General features: G+C 40.4%; 2 protein-coding genes across 2 annotated transcripts in view; one reads left to right on the forward strand and one right to left on the reverse strand.

Annotated features, from left to right (window-relative positions):
* The window catches only part of LOC137644744 (ionotropic receptor 21a-like), a 25,854-nt gene extending 10,751 nt beyond the window's left edge, over nucleotides 1-15,103 (forward strand). The window contains exons 3-7 of the mRNA XM_068377641.1: nucleotides 1,608-2,099; nucleotides 2,357-2,504; nucleotides 13,015-13,198; nucleotides 13,845-14,032; nucleotides 14,680-15,103. Of these exons, the coding sequence (XP_068233742.1) occupies nucleotides 1,608-2,099; nucleotides 2,357-2,504; nucleotides 13,015-13,198; nucleotides 13,845-14,032; nucleotides 14,680-15,103 (1,436 nt within the window). The remainder of the gene's footprint in view (nucleotides 1-1,607; nucleotides 2,100-2,356; nucleotides 2,505-13,014; nucleotides 13,199-13,844; nucleotides 14,033-14,679) is intronic.
* LOC137645914 (large ribosomal subunit protein mL63) overlaps nucleotides 1-20,601 on the reverse strand; it is a 186,262-nt gene that overhangs the window by 121,290 nt on the left and 44,371 nt on the right. The window lies entirely within an intron of this gene.

A 20,601-nucleotide genomic window follows, 5' to 3' on the forward strand; every position in this document is an offset into this window, starting at 1 on the left:
AACTATAGGATAAAGAAACCTCTCTTTAATCTTGTAGATATCATTGGCAAAAGATACTTTCAAATTAATAATAACTAACCCTGGATATAGCAATTCAAATCTGACACATGCCTATTGTTATTTGACCTTAACCAAAGCCACCCTTCTTCTGTAAAAAAAAAAAGATGTCTAGAAAAATAAAATAAAAGATTATCCAATTATAGGAAGACCTCAGATACTGTAGGAAAAGTGTTTTCACCTTTATGACGATACCAGAATTCACAAGAATAAGTTTCTTCACCTCATTTCTGAGAACCATTTTGTAACCCCCCCCCCAACCCCAACGAAGTTGGAAGGAGGCTATGTTTTCACCCTTGTTAGTTTGTTTGTGAGAAACTTCCTGGCAACAATTTCAGTCATAGAGTAGCAAAACTTTCAAAGATTAAGTGTTAGGCTTAGATGTGGAAGTGATTCGTTTTTTAAAGTCCTAGGTCAGAGATCAAGGTTGAGTAAAAGGTCAACCATATCAACCCCAACCTTAACCCCAAGTTTGCACAAGGCTGTCACACAGACTTCAAATACGCTTACAGTCTAAAATGATTCCTGAAAGGCAAGCTGGTTTCTAGAAATAAACTACTGTGGTGGAAGTCTACATTCTCAGAGTACCTTTCTAGTTTACTAATTAAAATCTACAGTTTCTTCACATACCTGAAACTGTTGTACTATAGCTCCCAAAAATAACGTTAATGTGTGTTCATAAAAATTGATAAATGAACAGAATGACATGCTGTGGCGGATCACCTAACGTCTCGGTAGGATTGCTAAGAACAAGGTCTATAGAATCTATAGACCTTAGATAAGAGGGTTTACCCCTCGTAAAGGCTATTTATTTACAGTGTCAATTTCAAAACTCTCTCTAGTCTTACTGTGTTATCCCAGCCGCATCAAATATATCTACATGTAACAAATTAACTAATATTACATAAGAAGATAAAGTATGATTGTATCCAAGGTCATATAAGGCATTCACTCCTCAACAACTAAGCCCATCACTTTTTTTTTTCTCACTTCACGCAACACGTTTCTAATAACATCCTCTGGGATGTAAGATTTTACAGCACAATTTGTTGACGTCATTTTTGGGAGCTAAAGTACATTAAAAATCATGTACCAAACTCAAATTATTTATAACATTATTTTGAATACAAACAATGTAATTGGTTGCAACAATCTTAATTAATATCCTTAAAGCAAGTAAATGTATTTCCAGAAAATTAACTAAATTCTAAGAATAATTAGATCAATTAAAACTAAAAAAAAGCAATATTCACCTGAATTCACAATATAGCATTCGAAATCACTTTAAAAAAACCACATGAATTTATTATTAATATCAACCATTAACGACTGGTATTTACGAGGGAACTTGTCACAGATAAATATTAAAAAAAAATTTACTCTGTCACCACATTCACGTAAGCATAGCTCTTTACTCTAACAAATATTAAATATAATTTGTTCTGACCATTTTGACTATCTAAATCAATCTAAATTGTACGATTTGGATCTTCAACAATGGTTTTTAATTAAGATCTACTTGATTTCATTAAAATACCATCATATTGCAGGCGCAGTCTTGGTCTACGTATACACAGGAGAAAATTTTCCAATTCTCGACTCACCGCCCTTGAGTTGGTCCCTGGCAGCTCTCTTGATAGTTTCCATCAGCGAGAATTGTGATGAAAACCTCTTACAGACAGAACTTGCAAGTCGCACTTCGTCTCTAGCAGTCATGTGCCCCATGTTCATCCATTCTTCTGCTCAACGAACCATTGAAAAACCTACAGCTTTTGCTGTTCACACATGGCAGCCATTCCATCCACAAAGCAAACGGTTGTACATTGGAAGGTGGTCTTCCCTCAGTAGCTGGGATGATCTCTTTGTGGATCGGTTTCGGTCATTCCATGGCACTATTCTTCATTTGGCGAGTGATAATGCAGAGCTTCCGTATTTCTATACTGCTAATGATGGTGCCATGGATGGAATCAATAAAAGAATGTTGGATACTATAGGAGCATGGCTCAATTTTAGCTATGTGCCCACCCAAGAAGCAGATGAGTGTACGGACTAATTCAAGATTTCCTGTATTTAAATATTCAAAATTGGGAAGAGTGTAATTTTAAGAGCATAACAATTTAGACTTGAAAGCTGAAAAATTATGTCTTTTGAAACTTGCAACTTATAAAAAATTTCCATCAATCAATTTCCTAAAGATGATCAAGACACCAAAACCAAACTACTGGTTATGTTCACTAGTAAAGCTTTGAAGAGGCATCCATCTACAACAGTGATAGTGAACCTTTATCTCTGGTTTCAGTGAACTGGGGTGAAAAAATCAATGGAACGTGGGATGGATTTCTTGGAGAGATATGGGGCGGCACTAAAGATCTGACAATTAATGGCTTTTCCAACACGTACGAAAGGGCTAAAGACTTTGACTTTACGCATCCATACAGCTATGAAGGGTAAGGAAATCATAATTATTCTTATGTTTTTATAGTGCAATGTATTAAGTTTCTATTTAGATGGCAAAATATGTCATCCTAAGAGATTTATCCCACTTGTCTTTACATGAAAGCAAATGAGCTCATAGCTGCCATTTAAATTTGATTATCCCTACAGTATGTTTTAGTTCAAGTAGTTTAAAATATGAAATACAATAAATATCATTAAGAACTGGTACTGATACTGTGAAAAGAAAAGGTACTATCAATCACTCTCAAAAAAGTATTTTTTAAACATAAAATTTACCCGATGGTTATATAAGAATGGCTATAGTCCCTAGACGCCCGGCAGAAATTAAAAAAACTTGTAGCAATTTCAGATATGCCAGGTGTACACTATCGCCCTGGCGGTAGGCAGGCCGAACTACAGTGAACCCTCGCTACTTCGCGGTTCGACCATCGCGGATTCACCACCGCGGATTTTTTCCATAACCCATATATATACAGTAATATATATATAAAATATATATATATATATATATATATATATATATATATATATATATATATATATATATATATATATATACATATATATATATGTATGCATGTATTTATGTATATATGTATGTATGTATATATGTAGGTATGTATATATATATATATATATATATATATATATATATATATATATATATATATATATATATATATATATATATATATATATATATATATATATATATATATATATATATATATATAAACACACACACACACACACATATATATATATATATATATATATATATATATATATATATATATATATATATATATATATATATATATATATATGTGATGTAGTTCTAAGGGAAAAGTATGGGAAATATGTCTGGGTAATAAGCAAAGCTCTACCTCCAGTTTGTTTCTTCATTATGATCAGAGATAAACCTAAACAAAACATTGGTTGCCATTTTTTATCGTGCTTTTTAGCGTGTTTAGGAAACGCATGATATAAAATCACCTTTAATATTTGTGCCTGTTTTAGTTTAGGGTACTGTAGTACATGCATTAAGTGTTCTGTACATTAAAGGGTAGTTTGTTAACAGTACTACGTACAAGGGAAGGTTTTAAAAGTCTGAATATACATGTTGAATAAATAGGTAAATATGGTGTCACAACTTCGCGGATTTTCACTTATCGCGGCCGGGTCTGGAACCTATCTACCACGATAAACGAGGGTTCACTGTATTCCAATCACTCCAGACCTTCCCTGCCGCCTCACGCAGGCACAAGTATTGGAATTCACTCGTTATTAACCTGGATTTTTAGCAGTATTTTGGTGATGTACTCCTATTTTTTGGGTTCTAGCATTCGCTTATTTGTTTGTTTGATCTGTGATCACATGTTTATAATTTAAAAAGGTAGAATTAAGAATTTTTTCAACCTTTTTTAAATATAACGAAAGCTTATGGTGGTATGTAAACATCTCGCCATTGTCTATGACGTCACAGCCATATGACTTACGCTTAAGTCTGTTTTGCTTTTTTCAAAGAAGATAAGTGAATACTTTTTTACGGAGTATTTAGTTATAAATTAAAAGGATTATATTATTTTGAGAAAATTTTTGTCCTTTTAATAGGTTTTCTTTGGATAATCTCCGATCTGTTTTCAAAGAGTAACTAGCGTTCAGTTTGTTTATGCTATGCAGTTTTCAGTCTATCGTCACGATATTACGTTTTCTCTTTGTATCGATTTTATGAATAGTACATTCTTTTAACAAACTCAAGTTTTTGCGTTGTACTGGACAAAAGAAACATGTTATTTTACAGTTAATTGCTCCTTTTAGTATTTTTCTTTATTCAAAAGTTAAAGAAAGTGATGATTCAGTTATTGTTTATACGACTTAGTATTCTTGACAATCGATGTAGCTCACGATTCTGTGTATCGTTGTTTGCTTGTTGGGTTTTGGAATACTAAAAATTTGTCATATATTATTGTAGATGTTCCAATTGTTACTGGTGATAATTTGCCTTTTATTGGAACCCCTTAATAGAAGGGTTAGTTTATAGATATATTCTTTTACTATACTGTATCTATTCAAGTAATATATTTTATATTTTACATGTATTATTTTGTTGCATTTATATGGGATTCAGTGTTTTTTGCATTCCCATTCAAATCATTGACAAGCGTGTATACTTTGGTTTTTGAAACAATTGTGGAAATATCATTTTTAACAAAGAGTAAAATGCTAGAATTTTAGAGATAAATTAGTGCAGTGAATTTTATTCAGTGGAGGGTGCTTCTGTTCGGACCTGTCGTTATCCTATCCTTAGACCTCTTTCAAGCTCCCGACCCAGGGGAGAAGTTAAGTCGAACGGCAAAAGGAATCGAGAGGCGTAACCGGGCGTTACAGTCTTTCAAGACCCGAACAGAAGTCCCCCTCGAGCCTTTTCTGTCGATCCTCAGAACGCTCACCCTCGCTATAGGAAAAGCGAGGTAAAAGTGTTTTCTAACATTAGGCGATGAAGCGCATCAGGCGCTAAGCTGTGAACAAAATTAGAATCATTCTTCGTGTGTTACGATTCATGCAAGCGCGGAATCGATGACGAAAGCGGATTCATGTTTGAAAATGCTGCACGCTTGTCGACTAAGATTATTCCTAATTGGTCTTTGCTGTTAGACATGAAACGGAAACTATCTTCGTTTATACGGTCTTATCAGCCTGCCGTTGGCAGTGCGGTTGGGTGTCACGCACAGGCATCCTGCCTATTCCGGTGATGACTCGTTGTCGCACAGGCGGCCTACCAGCCGCAATGTTCAACGGCGGAGGAACATGGATGCATCGCTCCGAGTACCTGCTTCTCAACGTCAACCAACCGCTCATAGCGCCGAATGTCAGTCTATCCAGGCACGCCGACGATCACCAGGCAGCAGAGCATGCTACCAAGTGGCATGACAGGCGTCAGCGTCAGTCAGACGTGGTATCGGGGTGGAGCGGTAGCGGGCCGGAGAGGTAGCGGAGCGGAGCGTCAGCGTCAGTCAGACGATACGCTTCCCATGACAATAGATTTTGATGCCTACATGACCATGAACGCCTAGCGTTGGAACATGGTTGCGCTAGGCGCTATATTGAGAAATAAATCTTAACTAGAAAGATATGTTCTCGGACCAAGGCCTACTGGCTAATTCTTGGTTGGGAGAGCTAGAATTAAAGATTCTAAGCATTGAGGTCAGTATCCAGAAGCTTGAGGAGTTGACTCCTAGGAATCAAGACTTCTCTTCTTTGGATAGAGATTTGTAAGAGGAAGGAAGTGACTTTCAGAAACTCATGAGGGTTTTTCTGAAGAGTTTCCATTTTAGTTTATACATGCTGCTCCTCGTTCCGACTTCAGAGTTTTTCAAAAGGTGCGTCGAAGCTAACCAGGCTACAACCCTAGTTGGGAAAGCAAGAGGCTTTAACCCAAACTGCTCCAATAGGGAAAGATGGCTCAGTGGGGAAATAAGAAAATAAATAAATTAACATTAAATCGTTATAAGAACAGTAACAAGTGCAAAGAGTCAGTGCTGCTAGGTCAGTGCAATAACGCATCCTCAATGCAGCATAACGACCCTAACTGTAGAGGTTGGTGCAGCAGCGCCTGCAGCTGCAACAGTAGGAAGTACATTAAGGCCTTTATGAGAATAGAGTGTAAAAGTATTTCTCCCACAATGGGCAGATCTTTTATGATTTAATGTAATAATTTTAAAAACGCAATTGCTCAGTGACTCGTAGACATAGCGCAATGCACTGGAGGATGTGTTAGTTCGTGTCCGTCTTACTTCTAGCCCGACACCTCTTCCTTACTTCTCAACCCCTGAGAGAAAGAATGTCGTAAGGCTAAGATATATCAGAGACCTTAAGCGCTAAACGTATGTTCCAACGAGCGATCCTGTCGATGCATTCCAAGACGTTTGCTCTCCACTTTAGAATGACTAAGTAAAGGCGTTTTCTTCGCCTTCGATTGATGAATTATGACGTCACAACCATGTGACGTATTCTCTTAAGCAGAGCAAAATTTGAATGTCTTGAAGCGATCAGTTCTTCATCACTATGGCATCACGGATCTTGTAAAATTTTTCTGTGTAATAGGACGCAGTTTCCTGACGAGGATAGCGTTTTACATTTTCCTTTTCTACTAGACTAGAAAGTGACTTGTCATGAATGCACGCGAACAGGACTTATCCTCGCAGCAGGCGTGTCGCGATGCTTAAGCTGGAAGCAATCGAGTGTGTTTTCTTCCACGAGAGAGGGGGAAGTCAGACAAGTCGCATACAAACCTAACTCTTCCTCTGGAATCTTACGCTCTTTCTAGGAAAAAAGCGTTCGTCATCGTCAAAGGACGCAAAACCTAGCCTTGGTTTACACTAACCAATACGTCCAAGACCGGTCATGAGTTGTATGCTCCCTAACCTATCCTGCACTAACTGATGTTCGCCGGAGGTTTTCTTTTCAGAAGGAGAGTGTCAGCACCAAAAATTGCGTAAGACACGCAGTTCATCGTGGATAGGGTGCTCAGTTTTCTTCTGTTCACGCTTCTTCCCCTCCCCCAAATTGGGAGAATGTCTAGTACCTTCCTTTGGGGGCCATTGACTATTGTTGACGATATCTCGCAGCATTAGGTACGTTCAGGTCGCGCACAAGGCGCGCTGGAAATCTCATAAGGTCTTTCCAGATCGGTCACGGGATTACGGTTGTTGATCTCTCACAGCGATTGCTCACGTTTGAGTTAGAGCACGCGGTGCCCCGCAAGTGTATGTTATGTCCGAGCTAAAGAGGTCAATTTCATCACTTTTTGGCGCTTACGATTCTCAAGTGGAAGAATTTCACCTAAAAGAATCTAAGAACAGCCATAGATCAAGAATACAGTCTCCCGTTAGTATCAGACAGCATAGTTCTCCGATACTCAGCAACGCTTCCTCGCAACAACCAGCTCACGTTACGGAAAGCACTAGGGCGGACGTATGGGGCAGTCGGGTCTCTCACTTACGGCAGACGCAGACGCCAGTCTGGTCTCGTCCTCACGCAGACGCAGATGCCAGTCTGGTCTCTCCCTCACACACAGTCGCAGATGCAGACGCAGACGCAGACGCAGACGCAGACGCCAGTCTGGTCTCTCCCTCACACAGTCGCAGACGCCAGTCTGGTCGTATGTTGGACTCCAACAGTCAAGGTTGATCTTTTCAACAAGTTGTCTCACCTTCGTGTTCTGCGGGACACGCGACTACCGCTCATGGGGACGCATGCTACACACGGACAGCTCTCAGCAAGCTGATCAATCTGAAATCCCACGGCAACCTAGATGCATGTGTCAGCCTGGACATATGCTGGTTAAGGTCAGTCAGGTTTTTTCCCTGCGTCATGATAGACAAACAGTTGGTTCTTTGCATCTCTGACCGGACGCGATACTGTCGCCTCCTCGCGACAAACTGTAGATTGGCAACAGGCGGGAAGCAGGCAGGCGCTGTATCCTCACGACAATGTGAACGCATACAGCACGCTAACACCTTACGACAATGCAAACGCATGCGGCAATCTGGTCTCATGCTAGACGCCTACAGTAAAGTCTGTTTCTCACAGCAGTATAGGCAGATTGTTGTCTCTCCTTCGCGACTCTCTGGCCACGCAACTAACGCTCCCTCGCGTCAAGCTTTTGGCTTAAAGTATGTTGAACACTCTCTGGTTACACACGATCAGGTCTTAACCTCACAGCATGAGGTTCACGTTGTTGATGCCACTTTCAACAAGCCTAGCTTCGATATCGGTTCCTTGCGACTGATCTCAATACGTTTTGGGAGCCGGTATAGATCTTGACTCTCCCTCACGACATGTTGATCATAGGAAGCATGCTGGAACCATACTGGACTCATGCTGGGCCCATGCTGGACGCATGCCTTCGGGCCGTTTCCCCGCGTCAGGATCGTGAACGTCTTATTTTAAACTAGCAAGCTTTAGGTCTGGCTGCCTTCAATATTGCAGAAAACCCATAAGATCTAGAGGGTTGTTCGAAGGAGGCAGCTGAGGCTATCGATTGTACAAAGGACTTTTACCTCAAGGTTTTGCAGCCTAAATAGAAGGTTTTAGGGAGTAGTGTAGAGCTATTCAGTCTCTTCATTTAGTAACTCTAAAACGCAAGTGGCCTATTTCTTCTTAGAACTTAGAAGAAAGCACATTTTTTCCTCCTCGACCATCAAGGGGTACAGGAGTATGCGGGCAGCTGTCTTCTCACGCAGGAAATTGAATCTATCAAATAAAGACCTTCTAGATCTACTCAGATCGTTTGAGATGAATTAGAAGCGTCAGCAAGATTCGCCAGCCTGGAATTTAGAAGTTGTTTTAAAAATTCTGCGGTAGTGAGATTCGAGCCTTTACACTTGGCTTCTTTTGTAAGATCTTACTTTGAAGACTGTTCTTAGTAAGTCTAGCAACAGCTGAGAGTCAGTGAAGTTCACTCTATTAGCAAGAACATGGACTTCACAAACGGATAAGCCATATGCTCCTTGCAACTTGATTTCTTGGTCATAAACAAACGTTCTTCTCATCCATGGCCTAAATCTTTCGAGATCACTATTCTCTCGGATATGGTTTGTGAAGAGTTGAGGAGAGTTTTTTGTCCGATTAAAACGAAGTTTTATCAAGACAAGACTAAAGGAGTTAAGAGACTATTCAGAGGCTCTTTGGTGCGCAGTCAAGAAACCTGCACTACGTATGTCTAAAACACCCTATCGTTTCTTATTGACTTTAATTACAAAGGCTCACTCACACTGTGGTGAGGCGGACATTAAGCTATCTAAAGAGTAAAGACTCATGAAGTTAGAGCTGTGGGAGCTTCTGTAACTTTTAAACATAACTGTTCTCTGCAAAGCATCGTGCATACAGCCTTTTGAAGGGGTAAACCTGTATTCGCCTTGCATTACTTATACCGTATCCAGTCTCTTTGTGAGGACTGTTACGTTTTGGGATTATTCGTAATAACGAGTGCGGTAGTAGGTGAAACATCCACCACTACATTTCCCTAAATTCCTAGTACCCGTTCTCCTCTTGGAACTTTTCTATATGTTTTATGATTGTACGTGAAGATTGGTCGGCAATTTTTTATTTAATCAGGTGGCCATTTTGTTCCTGAAGAGCGCCCGGAACAAGGGTATTAGTTGAGGTCCTGTCATGTTATAGGTTATTGAACCGTTTGACTGCTCCTAGAGATCTTCAGCCCCCTGGGTGGACCGCTGGATCTCGTAAGGATAGCAGACAGAATGAGACAGAGAACCATTGAAGTCAGCTTCCTTATCAGGTACGAACCTCTAAGTGGTTATATTTAACTCTTAAGTGAATTTCCAATTATGTTGCTGTCTCTGACCCGCCACCAAGGGTGTCAATCAGCCATTCTTATATAACCAGCGGGTAAGTTTTATGTTTAAAAATAATATTTTCATAATAAAATAAATTTTTGAACATACTTACCCGCTGGTTATATAAGTTATAATCCCACCCTCCTCCCCTCTAGAGACCAAGGGGCATGGAAGGTCTGAAGTGATTGGAATAGTTCGGCCTGTCTACCGCCAGGGCACTAGTGTACACCTGGCATATCTGCGATTGCTACGAGTTTTTGAATTTCTGCCGGGCGTCTAGGGACTATAGCCATTCTTATATAACCAGTGGGTATGTTCAAAAATTTATTTTATTATGAAAATATCATTTTGCCAAAATAACCGATATAGGATGCACTGAAATCAATGAAAATTGATCACTTTCTCAAAGTGTGTGTGTCTTTTTACAGGAAAACCTGTCTCAAGAATGAATACCTAGGTCTTAGTTGCCTTGAAGACTATTTAGGGAGAAATCAGCTCCTGTATTTTAGGAATAATTGGCTTCATGAAATTAAACTTTTTTATAATATCATATCAACTACCATGAGTTTATTTTTCTTATCAAAAGATAATCATTTCAAGGAGGTTACCAAATGATCACTTTGCCAAGTTTCATCACATTATGGTTATCCACTCTTCAGATATACTGTGACAGGGTTCTAAACTTGAACATGTGTCGATCTTCATTAATAGATAAAAAAAAAAGAGGTCTATGACTAAAATGGAAGCCAAAACAAACCACAACAGGGTAGCTTCCAAGAAATCAAATATCACTTATATTTCCCAGAGTGCTGTTCAAAATACAATAACTATCATCTGTGAAAGGATCTTTCCCCTGAAAAAGAAAACTAAGTTGAGTAACTTTACTTAATCCTCAACTCCTCACTGAAGTACTCAAAGACAGGGGCAACCCTATCTTATGATTAAATAATCCATAAATAAACAAAAAACTGAAAGCACAAAGGTATCGTCAATCATCTGGCAGACTTTGCTGCTAGACATATTTTTACCAATGTTGAAAAATTCCAGCAAAAACTTAACATAAAGGCTCATGTTTCTCCTATCTCTAGAAGCCCTATAACCTATGGACCATCATGAATCTCTAGAAGCCCTGTAGACTATGGACCATCATGAATCTCTAGAAGCCCTGTAGACTATGGACCATCATGAATCTCTAGAAGCCCTGTAGACTATGGACCATCATGAATCTCTAGAAGCCCTGTAAACTAATGGACAATCATGAATCTCTAGAAGCCCTGTAGACTATGGACCATCATGAATCTCTAGAAGCCCTGTAAACTAATGGACAATCATGAATCTCTAGAAGCCCTGTAGACTATGGACCATCATGAATCTCTAGAAGCCCTGTAGACTATGGACCATCATGAATCTCTAGAAGCCCTGTAGACTATGGACCATCATGAATCTCTAGAAGCCCTGTAGACTATGGACCATCATGAATCTCTAGAAGCCCTGTAGACTATGGACCATCATGAATCTCTAGAAGCCCTGTAAACTAATGGACAATCATGAATCTCTAGAAGCCCTGTAGACTATGGAGCATCATAAGAGTGAATGAAAACAGTGAACTCAAGAGCCTTCCTATTGCCTTAGGTAATTTACAATCCACTTATACTGTATACAGGAGAATATCAATATAGAAAAAATAGGGAAAACACTACAATCATCATCAGCTAGGCCCTAATGCCAACCTACCACCTGGCCAAGTGACTAAAGGAACTTTTCTCCATCATATCTCTTGACTAGAATAGTTCACAGACCACAACCAGGACCAAAAGGACTTTCCCAGCATCAAAACTTTTGTGCATACGAGGAACATCTTTACTTATGATCTGCAAGATAAGAAAAATATAATCATTCATCATAGACAGAGTTTACAGGGACAAGTTACACCAAATTTAGATATTCTGAAGTCCTTACATGGAGTTTTCATAAACACAGTCCTCTTCAAAACACAGGGGGCCACCTCTATTGCCAATTTGATTTGAGAAGCATATAGGTCTACCTGATGAGTCATCAGCAACCATTGCCTAGCTTTGCCTGGTCCTAGCTTGGGCAGAGGAGAGGGGTTTGAGGTTGATCATAGGTGTGTATATGGTAGGTCCATAGGAAACTGTGCAACATGTGCAATGATCAGTCCATTGCCTCTGTTACTCATGAGCGGCCACTAAATGTTTTAATACATCCAACAACAAAATCCAGCATAATTGGCCAATTTCATCTTGTGATGCTTACTGGACTTTAATTAACATGTGAACTTGGAAAACTATCAAATTTGAAATAATCACCAACCTTGAAATTGATGCAAAATTTCATTGCATTAGATTAAAATGTAAGATGGGATTGCAAACTGGAAAAAAAAGTGAAAGCATAGAATATTCAGGGCAAATAATCATGCTCCCCACCTCCTAAGATATCCACCCAACCAGTTCCATCATGAGTTTAGAAAAAATGCTGGAAATAAAATATTTTCATTGTTAAATCGACACCGAATCTGAAAATATCTTGAAGTAAAAAAGTAGAAAAAATAGCAACCATTCTTTGGTTTACCAAGAACCTTCAAATCAGTAGAGAAAATAACATCCTATAAAATTTTTCTACCCATATAGCATAACGATGAAAATGAGTTGAGGAAAATGCTTAACAACCTTCAGTGAAAACGATGAAAATGAGTTGAGGAAAATGCTTAACAACCTTCAGTGAAAGAAAATTAAATGCAGAACTTTAGAATAAAAAATGACCTTTATTATCAGACTTTGTGAGAGATAAATGGAAAAATATTTTTGAATTTTCTTTAAAATTGACCTGCAGCCATAAATAATAGGTCAATTCAAGGTATAGAATATCAACAGAAAAATATGCATCCTGCAAGGTACAAAAGTTCACCATTATAAAATGGAAGGGGCAGGGTGGGATAAAATAAAAACAGAAGTTGATTATTGAATGACAATCACAAGAAGAGTAGATAGAACATAGAAAATAGACATGGAGGGAGATACATTAATGACATTTTTCTATACAAAGCATAGGCCTAACATGGAAGAATTAGGATGAAGGCTGTTCAACACCTACAATCAATTTTTTATTCTCTTCAAAGCTACGGATTCGCAGTTCGACAGCCGAGCCCTTTACCTCGTTGGCAGAGCATTATATACCCTTTCAGCGTCCATGTTTGGGGGGCCCTAGTTCTCACTCTCATCGTCACCCCAGTCACTTTCTACCTGCTCCAAATAACGACGGAACAAATGAGCTATGTGAAATGCCTCTTTCTTATCACAAAGGTAAGTCTGGGTTGTTTTTGTTATTGAAGATTTTGCACTTTGTTACAGCTGCTGGATCGATAAGTCACGCTTCGGATTTTCTTCCTAATCTATACATATTACCCATTGTTCATTAGCACATGAAAGCCCAAGGGATATTATGTTGTGTTTGTAGAGTGGGGTTAAATTGATTTACTGTAATTGATGTCATCAATATACTGTATGCAAATTTAGATACATTCCAAATTATTTTAATTATCAATTATTATTATTATTTCAATTATCATTATTATTATTATTATTATTATTATTATCATTATTATCATCAATTGCCAAGAGATACGGCAATTTTACATTCCTATGACTTCTACCTATAGTGTCACATATGGTCTAGAATGTCAGGTATGCCAACGCAAACTATAGGCAAAATAGGTTTCCTGAGGGAATCTATGGATGAGTGCGCTTACTCCAAACAAAAATTTATATTTTTCCAACTACTTCGGCTTCTAAAAACTGTGGGTGTATCATTGTACTCTACCCCATTATTTTGATCAGTCTGAAAATAAAATTCAGACGGTTCAAGTACTGCAAGGAATCTCAAAATTGTTTTCAAGACTCAGGAAATATAAATGCATTAGACAACACCAAATATTTTTTCCCTTCTTAGAGCCTGGTGAATCAGAGTGTGGCGTACCGACCAAAGATACTTGCTCTCCGGATTTTCATAGCATTCTGGTGGTTTAGTGCCTATGTCACTGGAATCATCTATGCCTGCAACCTCATCTCTTTTTTCACTGTGCCTGTATATCCACGCAGAATAACCACATTGAAACAGCTTGCGCAAAGTCCATTCAGGTTAGTATCTCACTTTCTTCTTAGAATATCATAATACTGAATTTTTTATACAAACAGGTTTATGATTTGAGACTTCTGAAAATGACAGAAGCTATGACACATCTCACCACTGTATTTAAAGAAAAACCTTGAATAAATACATAGCATGAGTAACATCACAGCAAAGAAGAACTAGTAAGAATCTAAAGAAGAGCCATATTTACAAAAATTAAATGGTCTAAGCCTATAAGCGTCAGTCAGTAAGCCTGTGAAACAGTGAAATATTTGCAGGACAGAAGATCTGGTAAACTGAATCATTTACTTCTCTTTAACATGGAAGATTAGGAAACCATGGGCGACTTTATAAGTAAGATAATCAACTTTTGTACAGAGGTGTCAATAACCAGTTACAGGGATCAAAAGACATGTAAAGGTTACCATTTTCAAATTCATTCTGATTCTGTTATGCTATTGTTAATGATAGATCAAGCTGGTCTTTAGCCAGTACCCACACTTTCTTATTTGAGCATCCCACAAAATTATGATTTCTTTCCTTAAAAAAAAACACTATTCAAGAACCCTCTACCAAAGTATTTGTATTGAAATTGATAATAATCCATCTCTTTTCAATTAACTTCATGAAGCTATTTAAGCATTCGAATTTTCAGATTGTGCATGCTTGACTATGGTGATTTTGTGAGCGAAGCACTAAGCACGACCAACCATCCTTTGCTATCTGCCCTTGGAAGGAAGCTGCAATTGGTTCCTGTTGACATGAATAAGGAATACTTAGGAGAAGAAGACTGTGTGGAAAGAATGATGGAGTCTCCTTTTGTACACCTAGAATTCCTACCATTCCTAGAGTCTTCCTATTCGCAGATGGGAATAACTGACAAAGTGTACTTCGTCAATGAGGTTATTTACAAGAATAGCTTAGTAATATTCTTCAAAAAACACAAAGCATGGAAATATAAATTTGACCAAGGCATTCTTCGTTTCTTAGAAGCTGGCCTCATCCAGAAATGGAACTACGAAATCCTAAACAAACTTAGGAAGCATTCAAAGTTAAGTGTCTTACAAGCATTTTCATAGTACCTCAGTCCATGTCTGCTTGCAAAGTTTCATGAAAAATTTCCTTACTGACACATAACCATCAGTTTAGAGCCAAGAAAGATCCATATATTATATTATATATGGATAAGGAAGTAACCTAAGTTGTAACTGTACATATCATAATTATAATTGTACATCAATTACATAAATTTCTTAATAGCCTCAGTAGTGATAAAAAGCACACATTAAGTATTGCATTATGATGAAATACAGTAACATAAATCATCTAAAATACTGTCTAATATATTCCAGGTCACAGAAAAAGATGGAGATGATCAGCCTTTATCAATCATTCATCTTCAGGGACCTTTCCTCATCATGATATATTTATTTCTCTTTTCTCTGTTCATATTTTTCCTTGAGTATATTTTTACGTGATTACTGTCCATGTTTGCAATTTTCTCTTTTTCCCTTTGTTCATAAGCTTATTTTTTAGAGAAGATACGGTTTTGTCTTGAGCAATAATTGTTTAGGTCATTAGTTAGTCTATATAATTTTTTCTTAATTATGGCCAACATCACATGAATCAATAAAAAACAGTGCTTCATCAACAGCTAATTTGTTTAAGTCAAGACACTCCCCTAAACTCTTTGATAATCAATTTTGTGAAAATGATATTTTAATTATAAAATAAATTTTTGAATATACTTACCCGGTGAATATATAATAGCTGCAACTCTGCGGCTCGACAGACAACATACTTAAAAAACTCGCGAGCGATCGCTATGCAGGTTGCGGGTGTGCCCACCAGCGCCAACTGTCGGCCAGATACCACTCTCGAATGTAAACAAAACCTTCAATTCTTCTCGTCCCGCTGCGTCTCTATTGGGGAGGAAGGGAGGGTCATTTAATTTATATATTCACCGGGTAAGTATATTCAAAAATTTATTTTATAATTAAAATATCATTTTTAAATATTTAACTTAGCCGGTGAATATATAATAGCTGATTCACACCCAAGGAGGTGGGTAGAGACCAGAGTTAAATATGTTTACAGCGTATAAGGTAAGAGTTTTTTCATTTTGACAGTTATCAATATAACAAAACCAAAATAAATAGGTACCTGGTAAGGAAGTCGACTTAGACGATTACTCTGCCTTGTAAGTCTGTCTTCCTCACGGAGCCCAGCGATCCTCTTAGGATGCTGACAGACTCCCAGGAGCTGAAGTATCAAGGGCTGCAACCCATACAACAGGACCTCATCAAACCCCTAATCTGGGCGCTCTCAAGAAATGACTTTGACCACCCGCCAAATCAACCAGGATGCGAAAGGCTTCTTAGCCTTCCGAACAACCCATAAAAACAACATAACATTTCAAGAGACAGATTAAAAGGATATGGAATTAGGGAATTGTAGTGGTTGAGCCCTCACCCACTACTGCACTCGCTGCCACGAATGGACCCAGTGTGTAGCAGTTCTCGTAAAGAGTCTGGACATCTTTCAAGTAAAATGACGCGAACACTGACTTGCTTCTCCAAAAGGTCGCGTCCATGATACTTTGCAGAGATCTATTTTGCTTAAAGGCCACGGAAGTTGCTACAGCTCTAACCTCGTGCGTCTTAACCTTAAGCAAAGATCGGTCTTCCTCACTCAAGTGTGAATGAGCTTCTCGTATTAACAATCTGATAAAATATGACAAAGCATTCTTTGACATAGGCAAGGATGGCTTCTTAACCGAACACCATAACGCTTCAGAATGACCTCGTAAAGGTTTAGTACGAGCTAAGTAGAACTTAAGAGCTCTAACAGGGCATAATACTCTCTCTAGTTCATTGCCTACGATCTCCGATAAGCTAGGAATATCGAAAGATTTAGGCCAAGGACGAGAAGGCAGCTCATTCTTGGCTAGGAAACCAAGCTGAAGAGAACAAGTGGCTTTTTCTAACGAAAAACCGATGTTCTTGCTGAAGGCATGAAGCTCACTGACTCTTTTAGCCGAGGCCAAGCACACCAGGAAAAGAGTCTTAAGCGTGAGATCTTTCAGGGAGGCTGAATGTAAAGGCTCAAACCTGTCTGACATGAGGAATCTTAGGACCACGTCTAAATTCCACCCAGGCGTAGCCAAACGACGTTCCTTAGAGGTCTCAAAAGACTTAAGGAGGTCTTGCAGATCTTTATTGTTGGAAAGATCTAAGCCTCTATGCCGGAAGACCGAGGCCAACATGCTTCTGTAGCCCTTGATCGTGGGAGCTGAAAGGGAGCGAACTTTTCTCAGGTATAAGAGAAAATCGGCGATTTGGGCTACAGAGGTACTGGACGAGGATACGGATACTGACTTGCACCAGTCTCGGAAGACTTCCCACTTCGATTGGTAAACTCTAATGGTAGAAGCTCTCCTCGCTCTTGCAATCGCACTGGCTGCCTCCTTCGAAAAGCCTCTAGCTCTCGAGAGTCTTTCGATAGTCTGAAGGCAGTCAGACGAAGAGTGTGGAGGCTTTGGTGTACCTTCTTTACGTGTGGCTGACGTAAAAGGTCTACTCTTAGAGGAAGACTTCTGGGAAAGTCTACCATCCATCGAAGTACCTCGGTGAACCATTCTCTCGCGGGCCAGAGGGGAGCAACTAACGTCAACCTTGTCCCTTCGTGAGAGGCGAATTTCTGCAGTACCTTGTTGACAATCTTGAATGGTGGGAATGCGTAAAGATCTAGGTGTGACCAATCTAGGAGAAAGGCATCTATATGTATTGCTGCTGGATCTGGGACTGGAGAGCAATAGATTGGAAGCCTCTTGGTCAGCGAGGTTGCAAAGAGATCTATGGTGGGTTGACCCCAAGTCGCCCAAAGTCTCTTGCACACATCCTTGTGGAGGGTCCATTCGGTTGGAATTACTTGACCTTTCCGACTGAGACAATCTGCTAGAACGTTCAAGTCGCCCTGGATGAACCTCGTTACTAGGGAGATGCCTCGATCTCTTGACCAGATGAGCAGGTCCCTTGCAATCTCGTACAGAGTCAGTGAGTGGGTACCTCCCTGTTTGGAAATGTACGCCAAGGCCGTGGTGTTGTCCGAGTTGACCTCCACCACCTTGCCTCGAAGGAGACTCTCTAAGCTTATCAAGGCCAGGTGAACTGCCAAAAGCTCCTTGCTGTTGATATGCATGCTCCTCTGACTCGAGTTCCACAGACCTGAGCATTCCCGACCATCCAGCGTCGCGCCCCAGCCCAAGTCCGATGCGTCTGAGAAGAGAACGTGGTTGGGTTTCTGAACTGCTAGGGGAAGTCCCTCTCGTAGACTGATATTGTCTTTCCACCAAGTCAGACAAGTCTTTATCTTTTCGGAAATCGGGATCGAGACCGCCTCTAGCGTCTTGTCCTTTTTCCAGTGAAAAGCTAGATGGAATTGTAGAGGTCGGAGGTGTAGCCTTCCTAGCGAGACAAATTGCTCCAGGGATGATAGCGTTCCTACCAGACTCATCCAATTCCTGACTGAGCAACGTTCTCTCTTCAACATCTTTTGGATGACGAGCAGGGCTTGATCTATTCTGGGGGCCGACGGAAAAGCCCGAAAAACTTGACTGTGAATTTCCATCCCTAAATACAGAATAGTTTGGGATGGGATTAGCTGGGACTTTTCCAAGTTGACTAGGAGTCCCAATTCCTTGGTCAGATCTAGAGTCCAATTGAGATCCTTCAGACAGCGATGACTGGAAGAGGCTCTGAGAAGCCAGTCGTCCAAATAAAGGGAGGCTCGGATGTCCGATAAATGGAGGAATTTTGCCACAGTCCTCATAAGCCTCGTAAACACGCGAGGAGCAGTGCTTAGGCCAAAGCACAGGGCCCGAAACTGGTACACCACATCGTCGAAGACGAATCCCAGAAAAGGTTGGGAATCTGAGTGAATGGGGATGTGGAAGTAAGCGGCCCTTAGGTCGAGAGAGACCATCCAGTCTCCCTTTCTGACCGCTGCTAAGACTGACTTTGTGGTCTCCATGGTGAACTTCGTCTTTGTGACAAAGACATTCAGAGCACTGACGTCTAGCACCGGTCTCCAACCTCCTGTCTTCTTTGGTACTAGGAAGAGACGGTTGTAAAACCCCGGTGATTGAAGGTCCGAGACTTTGACCACCGCTCCCTTCTCTAGTAAAAGAGACACTTCCAGTTTCAGGGCTTGTCTCTTTGCTTCCTCTCGGTACCTGGGAGAGAGATCGATGGGGGACGTCGCTAGAGGAGGTCTGCGTACAAAAGGGATTTTGTACCCCTCTCTGAGCAACCTCACAGATTGTTGATCTGCGCCTCTCTTCTCCCAGGCTTGCCAGAAGTTCTTGAGTCTGGCACCTACTGCTGTCTGAAGTTGCGGGCAGTCAGACTCTGCCCCGCGAGGACTTGGATCCTTTCCTCTTTCCTCTCTTCCCTTCGGCACGAGCACCTCCCCTGCTGGGGGCTCTGCCACGAAAGGGTGGAATAAACCTGGACGCTGGAGTGTCTATCCTAGGTCTAGCAGACAAGGCAGACAAAGGGGGAACTTTGCGAGCCGAGGACGCAACCAAATCATGGGTGTCCTTCTGCACTAAAGACAAGGCTATTTCCTTAACTAAGAGTTCAGGAAACAAGAACTTAGACAAAGGAGCAAAGAGTAGCTCAGATCGTTGACAGGGCGTCACTCCTGCTGACAGAAAAGAGCACAGAGACTCTCGTTTCTTTAGGACTCCTGACGTAAATGAGGCGGCAAGCTCGTTGGATCCATCGCGGACGGCCTTGTCCATGCAGGACATAATGAGTAAGGAGACATCCCTATCGGCTGATGAGATTTTCCTACTAAGGCTCCCAAACACCAGTCAAGGAAGTTAAAAACTTCAAAAGCCCTAAAGATGCCTTTAAGTAGATGGTCCAGGTCTGAGGATGACCAACTAATCTTCGAGCGTCTCATGGCAAGGCGGCGGGGAGAGTCTACAAGACTTGAGAAGTCGCCCTGGGCAGAGGCAGGAACTCCCAAGCCGAGAACTTCTCCCGTGGCATACCAGACGCTCGATCTAGACGAGAGTTTAGATGGGGGGAAGGCAAAGGCCGTCTTACCTAAACTCCTCTTGGTTTCCAACCAATCGCCTAACAGCCGTAAAGCTCTCTTGGATGAGCGAGAGAGAACGAGTTTTGTAAAGGCTGGCATGGCAGCAGGAACGCCTAAAACAAACTCAGACGGCGGCGAACGAGGAGCCACAGAGATAAAGTGTTCAGGGAACAACTCTTTAAAAACAAGCATGACTTTTTTAAAGTCCATAGATGGTGGAACTGCTCTAGGCTCATCTAATTCTGGAGGCTGATCCTCAGGCTGGGGTTCAGCAACGTCCTCATCTGAAAGTTCCTCATCTGATAACTGATGAGAAAACGGCAAAGGGATAGGCAACGTTTGACCGGCAGCGTCCGGCCGCACTGGTGCATAAGTGACGGAGCAGGATGCAGCGTCCTGAAACTGCTGAACAGTCTGGGAACTGTCAACAACAACAGGTGCGCGAGGACGCACAGCGTCCACCCGACACTGT

The sequence above is a fragment of the Palaemon carinicauda genome, chromosome 8 (assembly GCF_036898095.1).
Source record: "Palaemon carinicauda isolate YSFRI2023 chromosome 8, ASM3689809v2, whole genome shotgun sequence".
Classification (NCBI taxonomy): Eukaryota; Metazoa; Arthropoda; class Malacostraca; order Decapoda; family Palaemonidae; genus Palaemon; species Palaemon carinicauda.